This window comes from Moschus berezovskii, chromosome 2, assembly GCF_049115385.1.
Source record: "Moschus berezovskii isolate FMDL1 chromosome 2, NW_MosBer_1.0, whole genome shotgun sequence".
Lineage (NCBI taxonomy): Eukaryota > Metazoa > Chordata > Mammalia > Artiodactyla > Moschidae > Moschus > Moschus berezovskii.
Window position 1 is genome coordinate 24,178,364 of NC_142461.1, and position 24,321 is coordinate 24,202,684.

Consider the following 24,321-nt stretch of genomic DNA (forward strand, 5'->3'; position numbering starts at 1 on the left):
CACACACTCCTCACCCAAGCTAGACCTTGACAGGAAGTCTTCTGGGAGGAGCAAGCCTGGCATTATTCTGATTTTTGACCCCAAAGAGCCTTTCTAGCCTGTGTAGTGTCTCCCTTGCCCCACGAAATGGGGGGAGGGAGAGTGGTGATCCCTTAATCCTTTACTCAAACAGGGTTTTGTCCCTCTTTGTTCTTGCCTTGACTGTTATCTTAAGGTGTTTACAAGAGACAAGACTGTCTATTTACCCTGTTTCTGTTGTTATTTCTATTTTGAAATGCAAACAGGAGGCTGATGGTAAATGCCTTACCTGGAGCCCTCCCATCTCCCTTCTCAGGAAATGCAAACAGGAGACTAGCTGTAAATATTCAGCCTGAAGCTCAGGTCTTAGTGTCCCTTGAAATGCAAACAGGAGGCCAGTTGTAAAAGTGGAGCCTGGAGGATCTCCGGCCTCACAAATGCTCTGCTCCCTGGTGTGCTCCAGCTCCACCTGCCTTTCTTCAGCCTCTCCAAGCACTCACTTGTTCTCTCCCTTCCCCTTTACCTGGCAGGTCCCCTGTCAGCCCTCAGGTTAAATGTCTCTTCATCAGAGAGTTTTATTCCCCTTCTAGGTAGATTCCCCATTACCCTCTGGCCTCTGATTTTATCCATCATAGAATTTATCACAGTTTTCAGTGATAGTGTTTTTGCTGGTATACTTGTTACTTTCCATTCTTCACTAGATCCTAATCCACTGGGATGCTGTCTGTTTCATCCAATGGAGTTTATGCACCTAACTCAGTGCCTGGCACATAATAGGGACAAAATACAGAATAGTGAAATTGGTCTTAGCGAAGAAAGGAATGGTGGCGTATGTATGTGGTGCTTGTGAATAAGGAAGTGACTCTGGGGTCTTCACAAGCTGTGAGGTCTCTAATTTATGTTAGAAAGTGAGGAGTAGCCTCTGCCTTGCCTTTGGGATGCTCTTGGGGAGAGCTTCCTATTAGGGAGTGTTCCAGACAGAAGTGAACTGAAAAATAACTGCCTTTGTGTGTGGATGCCAGGACAGAGGGCAAACTCAGAACTCCAAATTCTCTACTGGTCTTGGGGGACAGAAAGTTTGAGTGAGATCTTTGTTTTTGCCTAGGAAAAAAATCACAAACTTTTCGTATCAACAAGAACTGTTATTTATTTATTTTTTTTAATTTATTGGCTTCACTGCATAGCCTGTGGGATCTTAGCTTCTTGACCAAGGATCAAACCTGCTCCACCTGCATTGGCAGCACAAAGTATTAGCCACTGGATTCTCAGTCATGTCTGACTCTTTGTGACCCCATGGACTGTAGCCTGCTGGGCTCCTCTGTCCATGAGGATTCTCCAGGCAAGAATACTGGAGTGGATTGCCATGCCTTCCTCCAGGGGATTTTCCCAACCCAAGGATTGAACTTAGGTCTCATGCATTGCAGGCAAATTCTTTACCATCTGAGTCACCAGGGAAGCCCAGGGAAGTCCCCAAAACAGTCCATTTTTTTGAAGCACCCTGACGCTGGGAAAGATTGAGGGCAGAAGGACAAGGAGACAACAGAGGATGAGATGGTTGGATGGCATCACTGACTCAATGGACATGGGTTTGGATAGACTCCAGGAGTTGGTGATAAACCGGGAGGCCTGGCATGCTGTGGTTCATGGGGTCACAAAGAGTCAGACATGACTGAGCGACTGAACTGAACTGAACTGAATTATGTACCAGGGGCTTCCAGGGTGGCTCAGTGGTAAAGAATTACCTGCCAATGCAGAAGACACAGGAGACTTGGGTTCAGTCCCTGGGTCAGGAAGATCCCCTGGAGGAGGAAATGGCAATCCCACTCCAGTATTCTCTGGACTACCAGGGAGGCAGTCAGTCCTAAAGGAAATCAACCCTGAATATTCATTGGAAGGACTGCTGCTAAAGCTGAAGCACCAATACTTTGGTCACCTGATGTGATGAGCCAACTCTCTGGAAAAGATTAAGGGCAGGAGGAGAAGGGGGTAACAGAGGATGAGATGGTTAGATAGCATCACTGACTGAATGGACGTGAATTTGAGCAATTTCCAGGAGAGAGTGAAGGACAGGGAAGCCTGGTATGCTGCAGTTCGTGGGGTCGCAAGGAGTCACAATTTAGTGACTGAACAACCACTGGTATTCTTGCCTGGAAAATTCCATGGACAGATGAGCCTGGTGTGCCAAAGTTCATGGGGTCCCTGAGAGTAGGACATGACTTAGTGATTGAGACAGCAACAATTATGTACCAGGCACCACACTAGATATTTTTCAGGTACGAGTATTGTGGTTCATGGTCACAACAAAACTGAATTGTATGTTGATGTTATATCTCCATTTACAGATGAGGAAACTGAGGCACAGAGAAGCTAGGCAATCAGTCCAAGGTGGCAGAGCTAGTGCGTGATGAGACCAGGACTGAAATCAAAGCCTGTAGTAGAATCTGAGCCCTCACTCTAAGCCCTGGAACAGAGATCCCGAGTCTGAGTTTCTCTAGGCAGAGGGGGATTAGCCTGGGCTCTCCTCACTTCTGTGCCACCAAAATTTGGAGTTCAGTGTCTCTAGTGAGCAGGGCCAGAGTTCTCACAGCTTCCCACTGCAAGACCTTTCTCATGGGTTTGAGTTCGCCCTGCCCATCCTTGGGACTCTGACCCATGTCTAAGGTGGCAACTGCATACCTCAGGCTGAAGAAGGGTATGAGTGATGTGTGCAGGATTGGGAAGCCTCTTCAGAATTGTGGTTGAGGGCTTCCCCAATGGTCCAGTGGTTAAGACTCTGAGTTTCCAACACAAGGGGTGCAGGTTTGATCCCTGGTTGGGGAACTAAGATCCCACATACCATGTGGCGTGGCAAAACAAAACACAGAGTTGTCCTCTAAAACACTGGAAGGTTTGGAGTTGGGAATAAAGGGGATAAGACTAAAGGAAGGCTCAAGTCTGGATAAAACACGTGCTGGGGGCAGAAAGATCACCTTAGTGGAAAGATGATGGACTTAGAAGTCACTGTTACCCAAATCTGAACCCCGGATCTGCACTTTACCACTGAGGTGATGTTAACAATTTTTCATCATTCTGAGCCTCAGTGTCCTCATGTACAAAGGAGAGATAACAACATACACGATATCTGGAGCAATCTCAGTACTTTTCAAAATGTGTGACCAGGGTGGAAACAAGAGTGAAACAAGTGTGACCAGAGAGGAAATGAGTAGCCAAAGAGGAAAAGCATGTGGTTTAAGAAAATAGATAAAGAAGGGACTGAGCCTGCATAGAAAACCTCACCACTGAATGAATTCCGGCTGGTTGCTTGCTTCACCCAAGTCTTAAAATACTAGATCAAAAGGGCAGTATGTTTGTATTAAAGACAAAATTAACAGCCATTATCTAGTACCTACTAACACTATTCTTAGAGTACTGACCCATAATAGAAAAAAGCCAAAGGACTGACAAGGGCCTAATTTCCAAAATGTATAAATAGTTCACACAAATCAACAAGAGCAGCAACAACAGCAAAAACATCCCAATCAAGAAATGAGCAAAAGACATGAATAGTCATTTCTCCAAAGAAGACAAACAGTTGGCCAATAGGCAGGTGAAAAAATGCTCAACTTTACTAACTATTAGAGAAATATAAATCTAAACTACAATGAGGTATCACCTCACATCAGTTGGAATGGTTATCACTGAAAAATCTACAAATAATAAATGTTGGAGAAGGTATGGAGAAAAAGGAACCTTCCTATATTGTTGGTGGGAATGTAAATTGGTGCAGCCACTATGTAAAACAAAAACTAAATGTGCAATCTGAAATCCCATTTCTGGGCATATATCTAGAGGAAACTCTAATTTAAAAAGATACATGTACCCCAATGTTCATTGCAGCGGTGTTTACAATAGCCAAGACACAGAGACAACCTAAAGGTTAAACAACAGATGAATGGATAAAGAAGATATGGTACACATAAACAGTGGAATACTACTCAGCCATAAAAAGAACAAAATAATGCCATTTGCAGCAACATGGATGGACTTAGAGATTATCATACTAAGTGAAGTCAGACAAAGACAAATATCATATGATATCACTTTTATGTGGAATCTAAAATATGATACAAATGAACTTATTTCAAATGAACTTATTTGAAAAATGGAAATAGACTCATGGACATAGAAAACACACAGAGAAAGCAGTGGAGGGATAAATTAGGAATTTGTAATGAACAGATACACATAGTTAATCAAATAGTTAAACAACAAGGTCCTACTAAATAGCACAGAGAACTATGTTCAATATCCTGTAACAAGCCATGATGGAAAAGAATATGAGAAACGGAAATTCCCTGGTGGTCCAGTGGTTAGGACTCTGTGCTTTTACTGCTAAAAGCCCAGGTTCAATCCCTGGTCAGGGAACAATATCCCACAAGCTGTGAGGCACTGCCAAAAATGAAAAAGAATATATATATATATACACACACACACACAATGAATCACTTTGCTGTACACCAGAAACTAACACAACATTGTAAATCAATTATGCTTCAATAAAAATGCAATTATAAACATATAACCCATATCAATGGATAACTGTATTAGATAAGGCAATACATTTAAAGCCTTCCACTGAAATCACAGTAAGCAGTTAGTAAATGTTAATTATTATTAAAAAAAAGCCAGCATGTAATTAGGTATTTTGATGGCATAACATTATAAGGACAGAAATTAGAAGGCAGAAAACCTGATCTCTTTCAACAAAGGAGGAAAAGCATTCTCTCACAAGTTCCTGAATATAACAGACAGTGAGGTGACATTTTCTTAGGTGACCATCTCCCCTACGCATTGACATCACTGACCCTAAACACTCTTGAGACCATGTGATCACCCAAGTCCTGCTTGTGTGTGTAGATTAATCCTCTGCTTATTGCTTGAGTTTTGTGTGAAAGTCAAGTGTGGCTTGCACTACTGGGGACAAGCTGGCTGGAGACATGGACCTACCATGCCACCCCACTCAACTCTCTCCATGGCTTTGAAACATGCTTTTATTTAATTTTTTTTTCCTTTTAAGAAGGCACATCAGACTTTGGAAAAGGTGTTTTGATCAGTGAGGAAATAAGGCAGCTTTTAAATAAAGTTAATGCTGGACTTCCCTGGTGGTACACTGGTTGAGGGGCTTCCCCATTGCGCAGCAGGAAAGAATTCCCTGTAATGCAGGAGATGAAAGAGACTTGGATTTGCTCCCTAGGTTGGGAAGATCCCCTGGAGGAGGGCGTGACAACCTGCTCCAGTATTCTTGCCAGGAAAATCTCATGGACAGAGGAGCCTGGTGGCCTATGGTCCATGGGGTCACAAAGAGTTGGACACAGCTAAAGTGATTGAGCATGCACGCACAGTGGTTGAGAGTCTGCCTGCCAGTGCAGGGGACATGGGTTTGATTCCCTGGTCTAGGAGGATTCTGTATGCCCTGGGACAATTAAGTCCATGAGCAACTACTGCAGCCTGCATTCTAGAACCTGTGCTCCAGAACAAGAGAAGCCACTGCAATGAGAAGCCCAGGCAGCAACGAAGACCCAGCCCAGGCAGAAATAAAAAATAAATTAATTAATTTTAAAAAGATAAACTTAACACTAATTAAATTTACTAATACTAGTAGCAGCAACTGTAATTATTGAGTGTGGACTTTTTAATCCTATGCTCAGTCAGTCAGTTGTGTCCAGCTCTTTGTGACCCCATGGTCTATAGCCAGTGTCTTTAGTGAAAGTCACTCATTTGTGTCCGATTCTTTGTGACCCGATGGACCATAGCCTGCCAGGCTCCTCTGTTCATGAAATTCTCCAGGTAAGAATACTGAAGTGGGTACCCATTCCCTTTGCTCCAGGGGATCTTCCCAACCCAGGGATTGAACCCAGGTCTCCTGCATTGTAGATGGATTCTTTACCATCTGAGCCACCAGGGAATCCCAATTCCCTATGAATCTCTTTAGGAGGCATGACAATGATTATCTCCACTTTGGAGATGAGGAAATTGAGGTGCAATGAGGTTAAGCATCTTGCCCAAATTCACCTGGTGGGTCAGAAGAGAGACCAGATCTGCACTTAGGGCATCTGATTGCAGAAACTCCTCCTCTGTAAGACAATCCTAGCACATTTCCCTGAGCAATGTTAACTCTCCACTCTTTCCCTGTCCCTACTCACTTGAGGACTAGGTGATTCTGACTCTTCATCACCCTCCCCACTCCCTGCCTTGGATTTTGAAAGCATTGGCTTTGAGGTTCAATCCCTTGCCCAACATATACATGGATCTAATGACTCTGTAGGCATGCTCATCCTACACATGACCACAGGATTACCTGGGGAGTTAGACTAAATCCTACAAAACCAAAGGTTGTTGCCTATCAGGAACATCAGGACTAAGGATTCTCCGGTTGATATGAAATTTAAATATCAACCATGGAGTCCAGTATATTTCACAGGAGACTGGCAATGATGATGGGCTTCCCTGCTAACTCAGATGGTAAAGAATCCATCTGCAATGCAGAAGACCTGGGTTCAATCCATGGGTCTGGAATATCCTCTGAAGGGAATGGCAACCCAATCCAATATTCTTGCCTGGAGAATTACATGGACAGAGGAGCCTGGTGGGCTACAGTCCATGGGGTCGCAAAGAGTCAGACATGACTGAGTGACTAACACTTTCACTTGGCAATGATACCACTGTGGCATTAAGCTTCAGGGAAGGCCCCTCCTCCCCAGTTATAAATCTGGCCCCAAACATAGTATCTATGCCTTAGGCTTCTCTTCTTTTCACATCTATTTGTAAGACCTCCTCAGACAGCCATTTTGCTTTTTTGCATTTATTTTCCATGGGGATGGTCTTGGTCCCTGTCTCCTGTACAATGTCACGAACCTCCGTCCAGAGTTCATCAGGCACTCTATCTATCAGATCTAGTCCCTTGAATCTATTTCTCACTTCCACTGTATAATCATAAGGGATTTGATTTAGGTCATATCTGAATGGTCTAGTGGTTTTCCCTACTTTCTTCAATTTAAGTCTGAATTTGGCAATGAGGAGTTCATGATCTGAGCCACAGTCAGCTCCTGGTCTTGTTTTTGCTGACTGTATAGAGCTTCTCCATCTTTGGCTGCAAAGAATATAATCAATCTGATTTCGGTGTTGACCATCTGGTGATGTCCATGTGTAGAGTCTTCTCTTGTGTTGTTGGAAGAGGGTGTTTGCTATGACCAGTGCATTCTCTTGGCAAAACTCTGTTAGCCTTTGCCCTGCTTCATTCCGTGCTCCAAGGCCAAATTTGTTGCAGGTCAGGAAGCAACAGTTAGAACTGGACATGGAACAACAGACTGGTTCCAAATAGGAAAAGGAGTACATCAAGGCTGTATATTGTCACCCTGCTTATTTAACTTATATGCAGAGTACATCATGAGGAATGCTGGGCTGGAAGAAACACAAGCTGGAATCAAGGTTGCTGGGAGAAATATCAGTCACCTCAGATATGCAGATGACACCACCCTTATGGCAGAAAGTGAAGAGGAACTCAAAAGCCTCTTGATGAAAGTGAAAGAGGAGAGTGAAAAGGTTGCCTTGAAGCTCAACATTCAGAAAACAAAGATCATGGCATCTGGTCCCATCACTTCATGGGAAATAGATGGAAAAACAGTGGAAACAGTGTCAGACTTTATTTTTTTGGGCTCCAAAATCACTGCAGATGCTGATTGCAGCCATGAAATTAAAAGACGCTTACTCCTTGGAAGGAAAGTTATGACCAACCTAGATAGCATATTAAAAGGCAGAGACATTACTTTGCCAACAAGGTGCGTCTAGTCAAGGCTATGGTTTTTCCCGTGGTCATGTATGGATGTGAGAGTTGGACTGTGAAGAAAGCTGATCGCCGAAGAATTGATGCTTTTGAACTGTGGTGCTGGAGAAGACTCTTGAGAGTCCCTTGGACTGCAAGGAGATCCAACCAGTCCATTCTAAAGGAGATCAATCCTGGGTGTTTATTGGAAGGGCTGATGCTAAAGCTGAAACTGCAATACTTTGGCCACCTCATGCAATGAGTTGACTCACTGGAAAAGACTCTGATGCTGGGAAAGGTTGGGGGCGGGAGGAGAAGGGGACGACAGAGAATGAAATGGCTGGATGGCATCACCGACTCGATGGAGGTGGGTTTGAGTGAACTCCGGGAGTTGGTGATGGACAGGGAGGCCTGGCGTGCTGTGATTCATGGGGTTGCAAAGAGTCGGACACGACTGAGCGACTGAACTGAATTGAACTGAACTGATGCCTTAGGCGACTCATCAGCATCACCACTGGATATCGTGAGCGGCCACAAGAGCTTCCTGGAGTGTGGCAATTGTTTGAGCATTCAGAATTCCAAAGTAGGCTGGGAATAAGTAAGGAGAAAATGGTGGCATAAGTCAGACAAAAGTGCAGTGCTGTTGTCAGGAATAATGCCAATCCTTTGAAACCAAGTCCTAGAAGTCAAGTCTCTGAACATGACTGGAGGATCAAAGGCCAGCTCTCAAGGAATTGTTTCAAAGGCTCTTGAGCTTAGTTGGCATCCATTACACGGACATACTCTACACTTTTAATGGTAATTGTAACTGCCAGCCAATGTCAAGTTGTATCCGCATTCCATTTTCTTTTCTCCTTTCAGTGAAGCAGTGATAACCATCAGCCTACTTTAGTTGAAGTATCTTGTATTGGACCAGATTAACAAGATGAGAAACCCAGGAACTACTCCTCCCATTCCATTTATTTTTACTTTAGTTAGCCTTTAACCAAATTAACAATATGATCAGAAAAAAAGAATAACCTTATTCATTTCCTGACAAATCTTCTTTGATGACATTAGTAAGTCATTTATTCACAGATTCCAGAGATTACTTTTAAGAATTCAATAGCCATCAAGAAGCATTTTGCTTAATCACACACACACACACACACACACACAAATGCATACTTTGTACCTTTTTTCTTTTCTAAAGACAATCTGGAATTTACGGTGTGATAAAGAAATATTTGAATAGTATTAATCAATATATATTAATATATCATCTGGTTAAGTACCATTAAACCTCTAAGGCAGAGATGCAGGTAACCACAGGGATATTTGCCTCATTCTTTAATAATTTCACATTCTCAGGGATTTGTAATGTCTGCATTAGTATGTCAAGATGGGATGTTAGAGCAGCCCACTCTTAGTGATATGCACGTAGCTATGCTTTTAAAGCCCATTTGTGGTCTCTAGAGGGAATAGATGTAATTAACTTATGGAGGGACCAATAGGGCTTGGCAGTCCAGGACTTTCCCAGAAGAGGGAGGTGCCTACTCAAAGTACCCCCACCAAGAACTTGTAGGGGTGACAGTGAACCTACAGCATCTGACTTGCTGACTTTCCCATCTTCCTCAAGGATCTGTCCCCAGCTCACCACAGCTCTGGCTCTGGAGTTTACACCCTCTTTCCATAAATCTCTACTGCATGAAAAACATGTTGGAAACACACTCATATAGAAATGGAAACAACTTGAAAGTTTGTGTACCGCTTTCTCTGGTGATTGATTTCAGTAATCTATAAAAGACATTACCTGAAGGAACTGCTTGTGGAAACTTTGTTTTCACTGGAATATGTGTGTGTGTGTGCACATGTGTGTTAATTCACATGCATGTCAGTAAATTAAATCACACTCGCACACTGAATTTCTTGGCCAAGTTACTAGTTTCTCTTCAGATCTCAGAAAGGACACTTACGGTCCCACTTGATTGGGCATGTAGTTTGAACAACTCCCTCTGGCAGCATGTCCTTATGCCTTGCAGCCAAATACCTTTTCAAGTTTACCTCTTTCAAGGACAGCTTTGTTTCAGCCACACGCTGCTAACCTTTTCCACTGCACCCCCTCCTGACATCCTTGCCCTTGCTATGAAAACATCAATAGATTCTTGTTGTCTAAAAGTGAAACAGAAATTATTTGACTGATGTTGTGCTGCGCTGTGCTTAGTCGTGTCCAGCTCTTTGCAGCCCCATGGACTGTAGCTTGCCAGGCTCCTCTGTCACGGGTATTCTCCAAGCAAGAATGCTGGAGTGGGTTGCCATGTCCTCCTCCAAGAGATCTTCCCAACCGAGGGATTGAATCCACATCTCTTGCATTGCAGACAGATTCTTTACCAGCTGAGCTACCAGGGAAGCTCTTGATTGACATTAGTGCCCTTCAAAAATTGGTGCAAAACCACACGCCACGTCTCACGCCACATCTCAGCTAAACACTCACGCCACGTCTCAGCTAAACTTGGAAGTGAGTGTAAAGGTGAGAGAGGTCCAGACACTGACTGGGGTAAGTTAATGCTATTTGCTCAGTAGCGTCTGACTCTTTGTGATCCCATGGACTGTAGCCTGCTAAGCTCCTCCGTCCAGGGGATTCTCCAGGCAAGAATATTGGAGTGGGTTGCCATTCCTTTCAGGGGATCTTCCTGACCCAGGGATTGAAACTGTGTCTCTTAACTCTCCTGCATTGGCAGGTGGATTCTTTACCACTAGCATCACCTGGGAAGCCCCAACCTTGTTTAAACTGAACTTTTATTTTATTTATCTATTTATGTATTTTAGACTGCTTGGGATCTTGGTTGCTGCAAGTAGGCTTTCTCTAGTTGCAGGGAATGAGGGCTATTCTGTAGCTGTGATGTGCGAGAGCTTTTCTTTGCATTGGCTTCTCTTATTGCAGAGCAGGGGCTCTAGAGTGAGAGCTTCAATGGTTGTGGCGCAAGGGGTTAGTGGCCCTTCAGCACATGGGATCTTCTTGGACCAGGACTGTGTTTGCCACATTGAGAGGTGGATTCTTAACCACTGGACCACCAGGAAAGTTCTGAAATTTATTCTTAATTCAAGAGTTACCTGGGTTGTTTGTTACTGGTGGGAATGCAGACCAGTATAAACTGGGACACTCTTTCTTGATGGATATATGTAGAGAGAGGCTTCAAAAGGTTTATTCTTTTGAGCAGTAGTTTGAATTTTATGAATTTATCCTGGTGTAACCAGAAACTTGGAGAAAAATTTTATGTACAAGGTTTCCATTGTCATATTCATAACATAAGAAGTGGAAACAATCTCAGTATTTAGTTGTAAGGACTTAGATTTCTAGAATTTCATGATGGGTTTCTTATAAGGGACTAGAACATGAATAGCTCAAGAATGGACTATTAAGTATCATGTATTTTTCATTAAATTTTTTTTGGCCCTGTCTTGTGGCATGTAGGATCTAAGTTCCCAGACCAGAGATTCAACCCATGCTCCCTGCAGTAGAAGGGCAGAGTCCTAATTGCTGGACCAGCAGAGAATTCCCTGTGTATGTGTGTGTTTAACTAGAAATTGATACTGAGAGATTCTCATAAAACATTATGACATAAAAATGTATCACCAAGCTTCCTGGTTGAAGCTTGTATCATCTCTCACTTGAAACATTGTAAAGATCACTTAAGTCTCTTTGAATCCTCTCTTGTCTGCCCCCCATTCCGCTGTCCAAACCACAGCAAGTGGAATTGTTAATAAACATCTTTAAACCACAATTTTGACCTTTTTCTACTTGTAAGCCTTAAATAGCTTCTCATTTCTTGATCTCATATTTTGAATCTTTAATCCAACCTCCGAGGCCCTGCATGTACTCAAGCTTTTTTGTCCAATGTTCTGAAGCTTCATCTGCTCCAGGCCCCTGTGCAAGCTGTTTCTCCCCTTCACCTGCTTTCCTCACCCTGTCTCCTGCTCCAGGCCTCAGGTCCCATCTTATACCTCCCTTCCTCAGAAAAACCTTACCTGACTCATTTATGCCCCGAATCATCTTACCCAGCCAAACTGTGACAACCAAACTGATTCAGGTAACTGCAAAATTCAGGCTTGATCTAGGACTCAAAAAGTGTCATGAGGACCTGATTATCTTCTTGTCTCTTGGCCCCATTTCTTTGGTGATGGCTTCAAAGAGATGTTCATTCTTCATGGTGCTAAGATGGTTGCAACGGCTCCAGCTTCCTCCTTTAACTTCAAACCTAGTGGGAAGAGTGGATATACTTCTCCAAGAGGATTCCAATTAATACCCCAGAATTCAGTCTTGATGGCTTGGGTTACTTAACTCCAAGCATATGCCTATTTCAGGACCAACCACTATCTCTGTTGGGGAACAACACTCTGATCTGCCAGGATGCTGTCGGGCCATGTGCTACTCCTGAAGTGAAGAGTTATGTGTATGCTGGGTCTCCAAACTCAAACTGGGATTTTAGGTAGCAGGGAGAATGGATCCTGGAGAGGAAAGTAAATGTCCGTCAGGATTTCTTACATGTTGGTATAGCACTTTTTCTTTTTGATAATTATATACTAATGTATGTTATTTAAAAAAATTGTCTTCCCTATAGTACTGCATACTCATCTTGAGAGGGACCATTCATATCCTTCCCCCTGTCTCACTGTTCTATGCCCAAGGGCCAACACAGTTCTCGGCACAAAGCAGATGCTCAATTAATATTTGTTCAGTAACTGTTACCCTCACCCCCCAAAAAAAGCCCCAAAGAAGAAAACAATCAGTAGAATATAAAACAGTACATATGGTAGGATTCCCATTTTTGTTTTAAAAACTAAATTTTGCTCCTGTCCTCTATGCCTGTAAAATACAAATCTAAAAGGAACTACACCAACTATAACAGTGGTTATTTCTTTTTAAAAAAATAATTAATTAATGTATTTTACATTTGGCTGTGCTGGGTCTTTTTTGTTGCTCAAGGGCTTTCTCTAGTTGCACTGCTGCTGCTGTTAAGTCGCTTCAGTCGTGTCCGACTCTGTGCGACCCCATAGATGGCAGCCGACCAGACTCCATGCGATTCTCTAGGCAAGAGTACTGGAGTGGCTTGCCATTGCCTTCTCCCTAGTTGCACTGAGCAGTGACTATTCTCTAGTTGCGAATTTCTCATTGCAGTGGCTTTTCTTGTTGGAGAGCACGAGCTCTAGGGTGTGCAGACTTCAGTAGTTGTGGCATGCAGTTAGCTGCCCTGTTGCAGGTGGGATCTTCCTGGACTAGGGATTGAACCCATGTCCCCTGCATTAGCAGGCATATTCTTAACCACTGAACCACTAGGGAAGTTCCAACAGTGTTTATTTCTTGATGCTAAGATTAGGAATGAGGCTTTAAAATAACACTCTCCTATATTTTCCAAAGCTACAGTGAACCTATATTATTTTTTAACTGAAAATGTTTTGAAAATATTCTTTAGAGATACACTGGATAAGGTTCTTTTATTTGGAATAAAACTGTCCAGTTTTGAAAAGAAAAGAAGTTTTCTAAAAACATAAGGCCTCAGACCACAAGTTTCCCCATGACGAGGTGAATTCCTAGACAATTCAGAGGGGATTACTGGGGATGTTGATTGTTTAAGACACTAATAGGAACACACTGAAGTCAAATGCATGCTGTCATGGAGGAATTGCACAGGCTGGCTTTGAAGCTGGCTTCTTCTTTGTTCCTTTTATACTGTAAAACTTGCAGCCTGACTTTTCTCAATTTCCAGACAGTCGGTATTCTGGTTTATGGACTATCAGTGTTTTATTTTATTATCATGTCCCTGATTTGTAACTCCACCCCCTTCCTCTTCTGTGGACCTCATGGTGGCTTTTGGATTCTCTGTTCTTTCTGTTAATGTGAGTTACAGAGTCATCTGAGAAGTGAAACTCACAAATCGAGTTGACTTAATACCAGGGCTTTGTGCACAGAATTATACGAATCAGCTCACAGACGACCTGATCTGAATCATTTGTCGCGTACCATGCTTCCTGGCGTCTGCTTATGACAGCATATTTAGAATCAAAGGCACTTTCAGGACCATCTCCCCAGTAGAGCATCTTGATTTACAGGGCCTCTGGGTACCCCCTGGGGTTTGCCTTCTTAATAGTGGACCTGAAGGTCAAAAGGGAGCAAAGATGGGCTAGGGAAGTCAAGACTCAAAAATGCATGCTATTCCACTAAGACCAATGGGTGTTCTGAATAAACATTGTTTATTCCCCACTGTGTGTCCTGTGTGGCTCTACCAGGTGTGAGGCTTCAGTGGGAATCAACTTGAACCTCAGTGCCTTGATTCCAGGCTCAGTTCTGCCTCTGATTAGTTGTCTGTGCTTGCTTTGGTCTCACTGTCTCTAAGAGTCAGGTTCTCATCTGTACAGTGGGCAAAGAACTCCTTCTTTTGGAGGCTGTTTGAGGGCCAGATAAGACCACTTATGTAAAGTGTCCAGCCCCGAGAGTGATTTAGGGTGTGATGTGGGAATCTGGAGGGAAGAACATTAGTGAGCAAAAGCCCAGGAGAGCATCCTCTGCCCCTCTCAGCAAGGTCATGTAGGAAGACAAAGGATGCTCTTATTCTCAAACCAAACTTTTCTTAGTCTGGGCCACATAGTAAGGGAATTTTCTTCTGCTTTTATATTTTACTTAACTGTCATGACAAGAGCATCAAGATTTCTTTAGCTTTAAGCCTCACCTTTAGCATGCCCATCTCTTTCCAATGGCAACAACATCCTTAAAGCAGAAGCTTCGCAGAATGGGCAAGATGAATCGGACAGGGGTGAGCCCTGAAGTCAGATAGCAAGCAGGAGGCACAAAGTTTAGACTGAAGCCCAAAATGCCCCAGATAGGAAGAAAATGAACCTTTGGGGTAGAATTTGCTTAGAAAACAGCTCTTCTAAATTTACAGTAAATTGCAGATCCTCTGTCAGGAGGCAAACTCATCTCATAGCCTGGGGTTTAATTATTTCTTAAATAATCCTCTTCTAGAGTACTCTGGGCAGATGCCACCACACCAGGGGTGGAAGTCATCAGGACAAGGAGGCAGTGAGCTTGTTGAGAATTTCCAGGTTTGAAACTGCAGTTGTTTTGGGGGTTTTAGTACATGAGTTGCCTTAAGGTAGGAAAGACCCATTGCCTCTTGCTCACCTTTTGACCTCCTCTCACTTAACTCCAGCCACAGAGGTTTTCTTTGAGATCTTTGAGGACAATCCTTTTTTTCCCTTTTTTTCTTCTGTGCACTGACATTTCACCTCCACATCTCATGTCCCCTCCCTGGGAAGCCTTCCCAGGTGCCCCAGCTAAATAACTGTGGCTGCCCCTGTTCCTGTGCCAGCAACCTGTACTCATCTTCTGGGTAATATTCTCACCTACTTAGTACTCATCACTTTGTAATGATTTATTTACTTGTTTATTATTTGTTGAGCCAAAAGAGATTATAAGCTTCTGAAGAAAGTATCTTGGTGGTTCCCAGCTGGATCCCCCAGGCTCCTTGTGCAGGGCTCTGATTAATGTGGCTTCAACAATGCATGGAGGTGGCTTGCTGTTTCTCAGTTGCTAAGTCACATCTGACTCTTTGCAACCCCACAGACTGCAGCACACACAGCTTCCCTGTCCTTCACTATCTCCTGGAGTTTGCTCAAACTCATGTCCACTGAGACAGTGATGCCATCCAACCATCTCATCCTCTGTTGCCCCTTCTCTTCCTGCCCTGAATATTTCCCAGCATCAGGGTCTTTTCCAATGATTTGGCTCTTCACATCATATGGCTAAAGTATTGGAGCTTCAGCTTCAGCATGAGTTCTTCATGAATATTCAGAGTTGATTTCCTTTAGGGTAGACTGTTTGATCTCCTTGCTGTCCAAGAGATTCTCAAGAGTCTTCTCCAGCACCGCAGTTTGAAAGCATCAATTCTTCAGTGCTCAGCCTTCTTTAAGGTCCAACTTTCATATCCCTATATAACTGCTGGAAAAATCATAGGTTTGACTATGGGACCTTTGTCGGCAAAGCAATGTCTCTGCTTTTTAAAACGATGTCTAGGTTTGTCATAGCTTTTCTTCCAAGGAGCAAGCGCATGGGGGATATGGAGCTTATATCTCCAGGTCACCTGGGCTGGATCACACCGTACAAGGCAGATCTGAGGATTTTCACCAGTTTTGATTTCCAGAAACCACTCAGGCAAAGGTTCTTAACCATTTCAGGGTCACAGATCTCTTTAGATATTTGGTAAAACCAACCGACTCAACCAAAAGAACATAAAAATGCACTCAAAAACACTACGTACAACTTAGGGTTTGAAGACTTCTAACGCCCCATGTGGAAACTCCAGGCTTAAGAAAAGCCAAGGGGAGAAGAAGAAAGATTAGGAAGTCCACGCCAGTCTTAGGAGAGAGTTCTTAAAATCGAGTCTGTTTAAAATGACCTATATTCTTGGATTGTATACTCACACACACACATATATATGAAAAAAACTCAGCGGCAAGAGATCGCTTCTGGTTCCTGTTTTACCAAATGCTCCCTCCCTTACGAGGTTCAGGAGAAGACAACCAGTGACACTTCCCGCCGCAAGTGTCTGGGGAAATCTCTTAGCTAGGTCTGATCAACGTTTGCCGAATGAATGAAATCACATTCACGGCGCGGGTGAATCAGGTAAGTAGTTCCTTTCCCGCTCCCCGCGCAGGGCTCCTCAGTGCGGAACCCGCGAAGCTCTTGGCGCTCCGCACACCGCAGATGAGGCCGGATGCCGAGGTCTGCGCGCAGGTGTATTCTCACCTAGGGACGCCCGCGCGGCGCGGGGCGGGGCGGAGCCAGCGGAGGTGGGCGTGGCCACAGGAGGGGGCGGGGCCAGCTGAGGCAGGGCGGGGCGGGAGGAGGGAGGAGAAAGAAGGGAGTCGGGAAGCGGGGAGGAGAGGGGAGGAGAAAGGAGGGTGAGGAGGGATGAGGAAAGGGGAAGAGCGGGAGGAGGAAGAGGAGGAGGGGAAGGAGGCAGGTGCGGGGGAGGGGAGGGGAGGGAGTGCGGTAGGGAGGGAGCGGGAGGAGCGGGAGGGAGGGAGGGGCGGCGGGGGGCGGAGTCTGCAAACTTTCGCTTCGAGGGCATTGTGGGAAGCAGCCATGGTCTGATGCGGGCGCCTCACCTGTCAGCCGCGCCGGCTGCCCGCTCGCGTCTCGCCCTCGTGTCCCCCGCGCTCGTCCCTCGCCGGCCGGGGACGGCGGCGGCCCGGCCACCATGGTGAGTGCGGGAGAGCGGGGCGGCGGCGCGGCCCCCGGCGGGTGTGTGCGGGCGCCCTCTCCGAGCACCTGCCGCGCCGGGCCGGGCGCGCGGCCGGCAGGGGAGCAGCCAGGTCGCGCCCCGCGGTCCCCCACCCCGCCATCCCGACCCCGGCCCGGGACGCCAGCTCGGGTCCCTCGCGGCCGCGGGGCGCCGCTGCTTCATTCATTCGTCCGTTTTTGCTGAGCGCTTAGTCTGTGCCAGGCGCGGTGCCAGGCGGCGGAGACGTCGTGGGGACCCGGTGGAGCCCTGGCTGTTGGAGGCTTATCTTCCAGGAGGAGGTTGTGGAAGGAGGGAGATGAGTAATAGACCAGAGAAATCGAGATAACTTCCGAGAGTAAGTGCTCTGAAGTCTCAAGTACAACCGGATGCAGGGATGGAGAGGCAGTTATAAAAGAGGGGCAGGAAGCGAAGGCCTCCTTGAGGAGGTGACGTTTGAGCTGTTGGAGGTCCTACGGGGGGCATTGCAGGTAGTGGGAGCAGAGAGAGCAAAGGCCAGAGAGGAGGAACCCTTGCTTCTAGTGGGACAGGTAGGTAGGCAGGTGCCAGATAAGACATCCTCATAAGCCCAGTTAAGGAGTTTGCATTTTATTCCAACCGAGTGGAGGGGGGGCAGTCTGCAGTGATCCAGGTGAGAGATCCTGGTTGCAGTTGATGGAAGCAATAGCTTCAAGCGCCTCTTGTTCTTCCCTTCTGTTCAGGGAGGTTTTTTTTTTTTGAGCATGCAGTGGCCTGAACTGCACTGAGTTCCACTTCCCCAGGTGAGCTCACTTCCCAAATCAAAGGAGGAACAAAAGTGACCCGCACTCTGGACTTGAGTACCCGTTGCAGGCGGAGCAGGAAGGCCCCGAGGGTTACAAAAGCTGATGGACAAGGAGGGCAGCGGAGTGCTGAGCTCCCGGTTCAGAAAATCACAGATGGTGGTTCCAAGGTTTGGCTGCATAGACTGGAGGCGTCATTGTTGTTTGTTGAGGGTTCCTTGTAAATACAACATGGTGCAAAAAGGAACCTGTAAATAATGGAGCAACTCTCCTGGCTTGCTCAGGTTTCCCAAGGAACACAGTGACATATGTGCGGCGCACTGCATCTTTGCCTCATGAAGAATGGAATGAGGCCCTGGAGTTTGTGAGTTGCAAAAATCTTCCACCCAGAAAGCTGGTACAGGTTCTGGACAACACTTGCAGTGGAGTTTTATTTTTTCTTGCTGGTGTCAATGGTGAATTGATCAAAAATGTGCAGATTCCCTAGTTTTTCATCAGACCTTGCCCAGTGGGAGATATTGATGTTTTTGAGTGCTTGTGATAACCAAGCAGCATGCTCAACTCTTTACCTTCATGATCTCAGTTAGTTCTTGCAACAAGCAACCAAATGAAAGTATTATGCTCTTTGAAATTTACTTGCTCTTGCCTGTCCCAGCAACACGTCCTTGGATCATGCCTTGACCTCTCTATGCCAGTTTGCTCATTTACAAAGTAGGGATAATAATTGATCCTAACTCATAAGGCAGTGGTTCTCAAAGTTTGGTCTGAGTACACTTAGGAGTTCCCAAGGTTTTATAGAAGTAAGTCCAGAAGGTCAAACTCTCTTCATAATAGCACAAAGGTATTATTTACCCTTTACACGTTCATTCCTACATGAGTATACATGGTGTTTTCTCAAGGTTAACCTGACCTGAGAGAGTGCAGCAGTCCAGCTGTCTTCTATTGAGCCAGACTTTAAGGAAATTTGCCAAAATGTAAAACAATGCCATTCTTCTCATTTTTTTTCCTTTGGAAAATATTGTTATTGTTCATTAAAGAGTTTCTGTTAATGTGTAACAGGTGGATTATAGTTTTTAAGTGAATTAATAAGTATCTAATTTTTTTCTGTACTTAAATTCACAATACAGTAAACATCAATACAGCTTACATAAACAAAAAGTCTTTGGGGCTGAATTTTTAAGAATATATATACATGTTTTGTTTTGTTGTTTTATTTAATTCATACCTTATTTTTATTATTTGGGGCTGAGTTTTTAAGAGTGAAAAGAGTCCCAGGCAGGTCCTGTGCGTGAATGCATGTGAGAGCTGGTAGACCAGCCTTGCCCATTGTTAGTGCTCAGTGACTGTCACTTCCTATTTTTTATTACTGTCACGTGGCAGAGAAGCGTAAGTGGCCCTCCCCATTGCCCAGCATCTCTCTAGGCTTTTTAGTGAGGATTGCTTTGTGACTCCCTGTTTTTCTTCTGCTTCGTTCCTGACTCTTGCTGCTAGGAAACTGGAAGATACCCACAGCATCCCGCCGGTACCTACACACAGAAAATGGTCCTTGGTTCCACTGGGCCAGTGATCTTGATTTCAAGGGCAGAAATTTCATACACTTTGCATCTAGGGGCAGTGCTTATAGCTGGGTAGTTCTGTTTGCATCCACTTGGTACTTTTGCACCCTGCCTTTGTTTTAGAAATCTCTACCTTGGGAAATAAAGGTAGGGTTATTGTGTTTTCAGAGATCCCCACTGGCTATGAGCCCAGTGCACTTCAACACTTAGCTGGGGAGAATTTACTATTGCATGGTTGCCAGTGTTGATGGAAGAAGGAGGATTTTAAAACTTTGCTCCTTTATGTATTTATTTTCCCTTGGACAGAGGAGCCTGGTGGGCTACAGTCTATGGGGTCACAAAGAGCTGGACACGACTTAGACCACCACCATCACCAAGCAGATATCAGTAAGGATTTACAGGGTGAAGTTTGAAAGGCTTTGGGAACACCCTTAATAAAAATGCATGTGGACTTTATGTAGTCATCATGCTTCTGAAAAGTTGAGGTGACTTTTAAGATCACATTGTGAACAAAATTGGGAAATTACCCATTGAAAGAATATCGAATGGTGACCCTTTTTGAAACATCAGTGATCACCTTCTTGTGTTGCAAGTCCAGTTCTCATAATATATGTTATTTATCTAAAGTAAAATGGACTTATGTTAAAAAAAAAGTCAAGGATTTTTTGATGTGATTTTGCATTTGATTTGAGAGAGAGACCTTCCCAAACTGAACTGTAAAATTATTCCTTTATCAGAATTCATGTTTGAATCAGCATAAGTCCTTCCTTTTGCTAAATAGGGTAATTCCAAGCTTCCATGTACATCATAATCTCGTTGTATTACAGAGAAATGGGAACAGTGAGAAGGAGTTGCCAAGAATAAGGGTGGAGATATCTAACTCTGAACCTGGAGACCCTGCTGTGAGTCCCCCTCCCCATCCGATGTATCATTTTTATTGTCTCAGGTTTAAATAAATTGTAATTAGCATGTATTGTTGTTTTGGTTGATGGTACATATATACAATGGAATATTACTCAGCCACTAAAAGGAATGAAATTATGTCATTTTGGAGTCTGCCATATAGAGTGAAGTTAAGTCAGAAGGAGAAAAACAAATATCATATATTAACACATATATGTGGAATCCAGAAAAATGGTACAGATGAACCTATTTGCAGGGCAGGAATAGACAGATACACAGACAGATATAGAAAATAAATGTATGAACACAGAGGGTGGGGGGGGAGATGAATTGAGAGAGTGGGATTGACATACATGCACAACCATGTGTAAAACAGATAGCTGGTGGGAATCCGCTGTGTAGCTCAGGATGCTCAGCAAGGTGCTGAGCAATGATCTAGAGGGTGGGATGGGGGCGGGGGAGCAAGAGGGAGGGGGATATATGTATGCATAAAGCTGATTGACTGTCATACAGCAGAAACTAACACAACATTGGAAAGTGAACGTGAAAGTTGCTTAGTTGTGTCTGACTTTTTGCACCCATGGCGTATACATTCCATGGAATTCTCCAGGCCAGAATACTGGAGTGGGTAGCCTTTCCCTTCTCCAGGAGATCTTCGCAACCCAGGGATCGAACCCAGGTCTCCTGCATTGCAGGCAGATTCTTTACCAGCTGAGCCACAAGGGAAGCCCAAGAATACTGGAATGGGTAGCCTATCCCTTCTCCAGGAGATCTTCCCAACCCAGGAATTGAACCGGGGTTTCCTGCATTGCAGGCGGATTCCTTACCAATTGAACAATGAGGGAAGCCATAGCTTTACAACACTGTAAAGCAACTATCAGTTCAGTTCAGTTGCTCAGTCATATCCTACTCTTTGCGACCCTGTGGACTGCAGCACACCAGGCTTCCCTGTCCATCACCAACTCCCAGAACTTGCTCAAACTCATGTCTATCATGTTGGCGATGCCATCCAACCATCTCATCCTCTGTCATCTCCTTCTCCTCCTGCCTTCAGTCTTTCCCAGCATCAGGGTCGTTGCCAAGGAGTCAGTTCTTTGCATCAGGTGGCCAAAGTATTGGAGTTTCAGTTTCAGCATCAGTCCTTCCAGTGAATATTCAGGACTGATTTCCTTTAGGGTTGACTGGTTGGATCTCCTTGCAGTCCAAGGGACTCTCAAGAGTCTTCTCCAACACCACAGTTCAGAAGCATCAGTTCTTCAGTGCTCAGCTTTCTTTATGGTCCAACTCTCACATCCATACATGACTACTGGAAAAACCATAGCTTTAACTAGACGGACCTTTGTCAGCAAAGTAATGTCTCTGCATTTTAATACACTCGCTAGGTTTGTCATAGCTTTTAATTCAAGGAGCAAGCATCTTCTAATTTCATGGCTGCAGTCACTATCTGCAGTGATTTTGGAGCCCAAGAAAATAAAGTCTCTCACTGTTTCCATTGTTTCCCCATCTGTTTGCCCTGAAGTGATGGGACCAGATGCCATGATCTTTGTTTTTTGAATGTTGAGTTATAAACCAACTTTTTCACTCTCCTCTTTCACTTGCATCAAGAGGCTCTTTAGTTTTTCTTCGATTTCTGCCGTGATGTCATCTGCATATCTGAAGTTATTGACATTTCTCCCGGCAATCTTGATTCTAACTTGTGCTTTCTCCAGCCCGGCATTTCTCAAGATGTACTCTGCATATAAGTTAAATAAGTAGGGTGACAGTATACAGCCTTGATGTACTCCTTTCCCAATTTGGAACCAATCTGTTGTTCCATGTCCGATTCTAACTGTTGCTTCTTGACCTGCATACGGATTTCTCAGGAGGCAGGTCAGGTGGTCTGGTATTCCCATCTCTTGAAGAATTATCCACAATTTGTTGTGATCCCCACATTCAAAGGTTTTGGTGTAGTCAATAAAGCAGAAGTAGATATTTTTCTGATATTCTCTTGCTTTTTCTATGATCCAGTGGATTTTGGCAATTTGATCTCTGGTTCCTCTGCTTTTTCTTGAACATCTGGAAGTTCAAGGTTCATGTACTTTTGAAGCCTGGCTTGGAGAATTTTGATCATTACTTTGCCAGCATGTGAAATGAGTGCAATTGTGCAGTAGTTTGAGCATTCTTTGGTGTTGCCTTTCTTTGGGATTGGAGTGAAAACTGACGTTTCCAGTCCTGTGGCCACTGCTGAGTTTTCCAAATTTGCTGGCATATTGAGTGCAACACTTTCACAGCATCATCTTTTAGGATTTGTCATAGCTTAACTGGAATCCCATCACCTCCAGTAGCTTTGTTTGTAGTAATGCTTCCTAAGGCCCACTTGACTTCGCATTCTAGGATGTCTGGCTCTAGGTGAGTGATCACACCATTGTGGTTATCTGGGTATGAAGATCTTTTTTGTGTAGTTCTTCAGGGTATTCTTGCCAGCTCTTCTTAATATCTTCTGCTTCTGCTGCTGCTGAGTCAATTCAGTCGTGTCTGACTCTGTGTGACCCCATAGACGGAAGCCCACCAGGCTCCCCCGTCCCTGGGATTCTCCAGGCAAGAACACTGGAGTGGGTTGCCATTTCCTTCTCCAATGTGTGAAAGTGAAAAGTGAAAGTGAAGTCGCTCAGTCATGTCCGACCCTTAGCGACCCCACGGACTGCAGCCTACCAGGCTCCTCCATCCATGGGATTTTCTAGGCAATAGTACTGGAGTGGCTTGCCATTGCCTTCTCCGTCTGCTTCTGCTAGGTCCATACCAAAAAAAAAAAAGCTTTTTATGTCTAAAGAATATTCCAGTTTGAGGGTGAGGAAGCCTCTTAACAGTAGTGACCACGCTCCTCTGAGGTGTGATCTCACTGCTGGCCAGTACTTACTGTGGGTAGAGGGCTTGGGAATAGACACTCTGTGATGTTCTGTTCTCCCAAAAGCGTTCATCTACAATAGGCCCTTCTCATGTGTCTCCCAGCAACACCAATGAGACTTGTATTTACCCCTCACTGGGATTGGTACTTCTGAATTCCCATGACTGGTTTTGTGACAAATACTGTTAATAGCTTACAATTTTTATGTGGTATTTTATTAACAACAGCGGGAAGGAAATAGTCAGCTGATTGTATATTTGCCGCAAATATACAGCTGTTTTTAACATCTATCCTTTTAGGTTCCATGAATTATTTTATTACAGATAAAGACATAATGGATAAAATAACCCCTAACACAAGTAAAGAAACCTCCTGTGAAACTTCCCTGGCCGTCCAGTGTTTATGACCCTGTGCTCCCAGTGCTGGGGAAATAGGTTCATTATCTGGTTGGGTAACTAAGATCCTACATGGAAATAAAAAAAAAGAAACCTCCTGAGTCCTCAAAGATGAGCATTCCTTGACATCTCTATAAATCATTCCTTCAATTTTATTTTCTTGTTACTATACAGAGATTCTCCCAGTGAGCTGAGGCTTCACTGGGGTTCCTTCTTTCCTGGAGTCTATCTTTGCCTTTCTTACAGTCTCCCTTTCTGGTGTATCTAGTTTTACTCTGATGGAATTCTTTGCCCAGGAGAAATTCCCTTTCCATGGTATGAAGCCCCCAAATCCTATGATGTTAAAGAATGCACACAGAGATCAGAGGCAGACGCCCCTAAAATCCTCTCCGAAGTGTACTGAGCTGTCTTGCCAGCATTCTGAGGAGCTAGAGAAAATAAACTTCTTGCTAACATGGGATAACTTAAGAATTTTAACAGTGAAAAGGGGGTACTGAAAATTGTTTTGATTAGAAATGAAATGCTGCTGACTTATGAGGAAGCTGGCCTTCAAAAAATCTCCCGCAAAGTCCAAAGTCTGAAAACTTCCCAACAGGAAGAACTAGGTTCTGAAATAGCTCTCTCTAAATGGTTTCTGGAAACTGCCTGGGGAAAAAGAATATGACCACTCATTAGTCCCTCAGTGTGATGGAGCATAGACCTATGTTATGTTCAGTCGAGAACAC

The 24,321-nt window shown here is 44.3% G+C and overlaps 1 protein-coding gene and 1 non-coding gene across 2 annotated transcripts in view; both read left to right on the forward strand.

Annotated features, from left to right (window-relative positions):
* Window positions 1-4,349: 4,349 nt before the first annotated feature.
* TRNAK-UUU (transfer RNA lysine (anticodon UUU)) lies at window positions 4,350-4,422 on the forward strand. Its single transcript has one exon. It is a non-coding gene; the product is annotated as a tRNA-Lys (tRNA).
* A 12,020-nt stretch (window positions 4,423-16,442) lies between these two features.
* AP1S3 (adaptor related protein complex 1 subunit sigma 3) overlaps window positions 16,443-24,321 on the forward strand; it is a 72,317-nt gene continuing 64,438 nt past the window's right edge. The window contains exons 1-2 of the mRNA XM_055398070.2: window positions 16,443-16,719; window positions 16,922-17,058. Of these exons, the coding sequence (XP_055254045.2) occupies window positions 16,443-16,719; window positions 16,922-17,058 (414 nt within the window). The remainder of the gene's footprint in view (window positions 16,720-16,921; window positions 17,059-24,321) is intronic.